Here is a 4,934-nt window from a genome sequence, read left to right as displayed (position 1 = left end):
AAAAGTTGGTATTTGACACAATTCCTGTAAATGATCAAATAATCCAAAATCTAGTTGATGGTTGTCCTGTGGTGGAATTGTATGCTAGCTAGCTGGTGAACTCACCATCTAGATCTATACTGTTTTGATGCGACTGCATAAATTTATTTTCCATTCTATTTTCCAGCCATCCATGCATGATGACTGGAATATGCACATCTTATACAAGGCCATTTATTAATATATAGGTTTTGGCTTTGTTTATTTGTGGTGGGTTTTGGTTAATGAAGATAAGGAAAAAGGAAGGCTCTGTTTCGGGTTTTTCTTTTATTTTATTTAATAATAAAAAAAGGAGTATGCAGAATGAGTACAAAATTAAAGTAAATGAGGCCACTTGATTCTGTAGTAGATATTTCTATATAGAAGAAGATATGCAGTAATTATATATCCTTAATTTTTCAATCAATGATGGGTGATCAGCACCTAAATGATATGATCAGTGTAGTATGAGATATGAATATAATTTTGTATTGATTACATTTTTGTGTTACAATGATACATGTATTAATTGATTTTTTTTTTAATGTTAAAGTGAATGATCATTGGAGTTAGATGGCGAAGCTTTTGCATTATGGATGAGTTTTGTGGAGTTAGATGGTGAAGTTATTTTTTTTATTTTTTATTTTTTAATGTTACATTGAAGAAGGATGTATATTGTGGAGTTTATGTAACTTATTGTGGAACTTGTAATTATTGTGGATAAGACCAAAAATTAAGTTTTTTATGTTGTATTTGCTCAAATTTTACAACCCTATAAAATCCTTCTTTACCTTTGTTTAATTTTCATAGCTTGTTGATTATTCGGTCACTTGAATGCTGTTGTAACTTCACTTGCATCCTAATTAACTTCTTTAGCTGCTAGAAACTTCATTGACTTGTTGCATCAGTGGTCTATATCAATCCATGTCCAAAACGTCGTATTGAGATTTACTATTAAGGAGTTAGGACTTGTTCAAGTGCTGGTTTTTTGCAGGCAGATAAAGTTCTGATGTGGAACAAGCCTTATTTTTTTTTATCTGATCTATCTCAAGTGCTCAACTCATTATTTATGATCAGGAAATCAATTTTATATATTTTATGTTGTGTAGTTAATGAGATTTTAATCATCAATATTGAATGACATTATTTGATAAGTACATTCATAAGAAAATTACATCAGGTAATGAAGACGAAGCAACAACCTGCATTAAGGTCTCCTTCACCTAGGAAAGATGTTTGTTCAAAAGTTTACATGAGATACAAAAAAAGTCAGGTTGTATAAAACTAGATTGTTGCCACCACAAAGTTTACATAAAACTTACAAAAAGTGCTCTAAACATTATAGAAAATGACTTAATGATTACAGTTTGTTCTTTCTTTACATGTTTATAATGTATCCTTTGGCACTTGCACAGCTTGGACGCTTTCAAGGAATTTAGAGTTCATTTCTACTTTGGCACTTGCACAGCTTGGAGATGTACTCTTCCTTTGTGCATGCCTGCCGCCTGGTCTCTTCACACCCATCAATGCTCATATTTCTGAGGTCTATTCAAAAGACTTTTCTAGAATCAGTTTGCAAACGGCAATGTTATTATTTTATTGCATATAAATGAGAGCTGAAATGGGTGACCTTCGGCTTTCATAACATCATAACATAAAGAAGCAACAAACACAAGTTTCGGGTCAAGAACTGCAAATAAAATGTTTGGAAGACAGATCTCAAGACAACATAGAAGATATCATGCATTCTTAGCATTTTCCATGAACTTTCATCCTAAAATGCCTTTCTGTTGGCTCAAGTTTCCAGTTTCAAGCTGCAGTGCATCAAAAGTTGGTAAATGGGGTTGTAAGGGAGACTTGATTGGTGATTGGTTTCATTTATTTGAGGAAATTAATGGATAAGCAGCAAACTTTTGTAATCAGTCATCTCCAAAAATTTTAAGAACTACTCTTTTTGTGCATTATTAATTTGAATTATCAATTCTCTCAACAAGAAAATTAACATTGGCTAATGAAGGGAATTAGGCAAAGAGAGGAAGCTCTCAACAACATACAATTTGGGTAGGGATAAAGGGTGCTTTGAGTGAATTTATGGTAACAGGTAATAGTCTTTAAGGAAATTTGTCAAACACCTTCCTTGCATAACATGTTATTTCTTTACCGAATACTTCCATCATAGTTTATTAATTCCCTTATCACAAACAATACATAATCCACCCAGAACCACCAACAAACATCTATCTCAGGTACTATCTCAGTCCACCCATTTCAAGCAATAATCCACACCAAATTTATTGGAAAAATGTATCACACCTATTTCAGATCATATCTCAGTCCAAATCGATGCTAGATAAACATTATATGAAAAAAAAAAATCAAACAAAAATTTGGGGAAGTGGAAAGAGATGTAAAGTTTTGGCACAAACAAAAATGTACACAAGGGGTATGCAAACGAGGTTGTAGCTACTTAAAACTATATTCAGGAGTACAAGTTAAGCATCTGTCAGAGTCCATACGTAGTGATACACCTGATATTTTGATAATTTCAGAATGGAATATATCAGATGGATAAAAGAGTGGTCATCCATGCCTCCAAAATTCTTATTTCAAAAAACAACTATCCTTTTTTGAAAACATAAAAATATATCAGTACAAATAAAATGAATAGAAAAGAATTTCTTTTCCTTTATTATCTCTCTTTTCTATTTATGAATATGAAGATTCCATTTTTTTTATGAATTGGCTCCTTGTTTTGTAAGGTTAAATCCAATCAACAAATATAAGACTGGAGTGTTGCCAAACAGAGGTCTCATCCAAAATTCGGTATCCAAATGGATCTGCCTGCACCAATGTCTTCTTATTTCCCTTTTTCTACAAACCAACAATCGGTGCAAAATTTATAGATCAAAAGGAGAAATACGAGAAAACTTTTTGCCGTCCAAATTTCAACTTTTTTCGACTTTCCCTTCAATTTAACCAAAAAATCTTCCTTTCGTTGCTAGGAATGACACCACATCCTATCAGAAGAGACCGACTTGTGGAAAAATATATAGCATTGAAATCTAGGATAAATCCTATCAGAAGAAAATGATCGACCCAGAGAAACACGGTAAAATTTTCAAAATAAGAAAAACCCATTGGAGATTATCAAAACCAAAGAACCAAAAAATGAAAAAGAAAATCACAAGTAATAGAGGGAGAAAGAAATCGATAAAAAAAAAAAAAGTCAAGAAATTTACCTTCAAGAAGTTGACTTGAGATGTACGCTTGCTCCCTGCAATCTTTATCTACTGGGCTTTCTGCCTCAGATGGGGGGAGGTTACTGATTATGGATGGGGGAGGAGCTGTTGATGGCGATGATTTCAAGTTGGAGAGAATGCACGTCTGGCTTTTCATTTTCCGCTCCAGACGCAAGATGATATTCGCTTCCCTCCAGACGACGATCAGCAGCAACTCAAAAAATGAAATGAAACGCACCGCTTTATTTGACATGTCAGCATTGGTGTGCAGGGGATACGCAATCTGCCTGCAACAGGACTTTTCCTTTACGTATCTACTCAGGACCTTACCTATATTCGTTTGAAAGAAGGGAAAAACCTATTTGCAAAGCTTACTTATTAACAGGCCAAATACATCATTAACGTGGAAATCTGCTACATCAGTTGGCCATCACCCTGACCTTTTTTTTTTTTTTTTTTTTTTTAATGTAATGAATTATACAATAATTTAGGCCCTGATCATTTGGTTAACCAAACGGGATTTTATTACTCGAATTTCATCTCGTTTTGAAAACATCCCATAACATGAAATATTAAAAAGTGAAATAATCAATATAAAAATACAAAAAACTTTAAATGAATAGCGCAAAACAATAAGCCCACGATTGCTATCCAAATAGTGGGACCCATCCCTTTTTCAAATCAAGTAAAAACTACATCATCTTATCTTACTATTCAAATACATTTTTTTACAAACTATCTTATCTTATCTCATCTTAATTAAAAAATATCAGTACTATTTAAAATATCTCATATCATTTCATTTGAACTATGTAACCAAACGAGATCTTAGTGTGTTTACATTCTAGTTTATGAGTAAAATAATTATTTAAAAAAAAAAAAGAAGAAAGGAAAGATCCTCCTATTAAGCTCCTTGTTTTCATGTAAAATATTTCTTATTAGAAAATGTTATTGGGAGAATAGCATTGTAGTCCTATATCCTCACACATGTATTGCATGTTCATGTCTAAGGTGTCATTCATGTGTTGCTTCTGTTTCCAAAATTTATGAGAACGAAAAGTGGTTTTCACTTTGCGATTTCCCATTTTTAATCGTAAAAATAATGCAAATCCCCATGTAGATGACAACCATTGGTCCTCAAGGAAATAGGAATTCAAATAATTCCTTGCTTTCTAGAAGCTTTCCCTCACTTTCAAGCAAAACTTTTTATTTTTTATGACAAGGTATCTGAGAATTTTTACTGTCCTAGATAAGGCTTTGGTTCTTTCAAGCAAAATTTAAAAAAAAGGCCGGGGGGGGGGGGGGGGGGGGGGGGGAAGGATGAGATAATCTCATCAGAGGACCTAACAGCAATTAAGGTGCGATTTCTGCATGTAAGCCAAGGAAAAAGCTTCCCCACCATCAAACCCAGGATGCACCACCTTTTATCCATCAAGAACATCTAGCATGTCTCACAAGTATTGGCTCTTTAGACCCAGACATGTAAACATAGGTCACAAAGAATAAATTTAAAAAAGAGTTCTTCTACATGTACACGGCATTGAGTACACGGGGGAATCGGCTGACGTGAGCAGATATTAAAAATTAAAAAAATTAAAAAAAGAAAAAGAAAAAGGAAACAAAAGGCTCAAAATGAGAAGGAAAGTGTGAAATGAAACTAGAAAGCAACGAAATGCA

The 4,934-nt window shown here is 33.4% G+C and overlaps 1 protein-coding gene across 1 annotated transcript; it reads right to left on the bottom strand.

The window, feature by feature from the left end:
- Positions 1-1,276: 1,276 nt before the first annotated feature.
- On the bottom strand, positions 1,277-3,556 carry LOC122294368. Its single transcript, XM_043103042.1, has 2 exons — positions 3,258-3,556; positions 1,277-1,563 (listed from the first exon to the last, which is right to left on the bottom strand). The coding sequence occupies exons 1-2, from the start codon at positions 3,508-3,510 to the stop codon at positions 1,454-1,456; spliced, it is 363 nt and encodes a 120-aa protein (XP_042958976.1). The 5' UTR covers positions 3,511-3,556; the 3' UTR covers positions 1,277-1,453.
- Between the last annotated feature and the right edge of the window lie 1,378 nt (positions 3,557-4,934).

The sequence above is a fragment of the Carya illinoinensis genome, chromosome 14 (assembly GCF_018687715.1).
Source record: "Carya illinoinensis cultivar Pawnee chromosome 14, C.illinoinensisPawnee_v1, whole genome shotgun sequence".
Classification (NCBI taxonomy): Eukaryota; Viridiplantae; Streptophyta; class Magnoliopsida; order Fagales; family Juglandaceae; genus Carya; species Carya illinoinensis.
This window is presented reverse-complemented; position numbering and strand designations above follow the sequence as displayed.

Coding starts and splice junctions, on each gene's coding strand:
- LOC122294368 (XM_043103042.1), bottom strand. CDS start 3,510: ATGTCAAATAAAGCGGTGCGTTTCATTTCATTTTTTGAGTTGCTGCTG. Junction 1,564..3,257: donor CTCAAGTCAACTTCTTGAAG/GTAAATTTCTTG, acceptor TCTTTTGAATAG/ACCTCAGAAATATGAGCATT.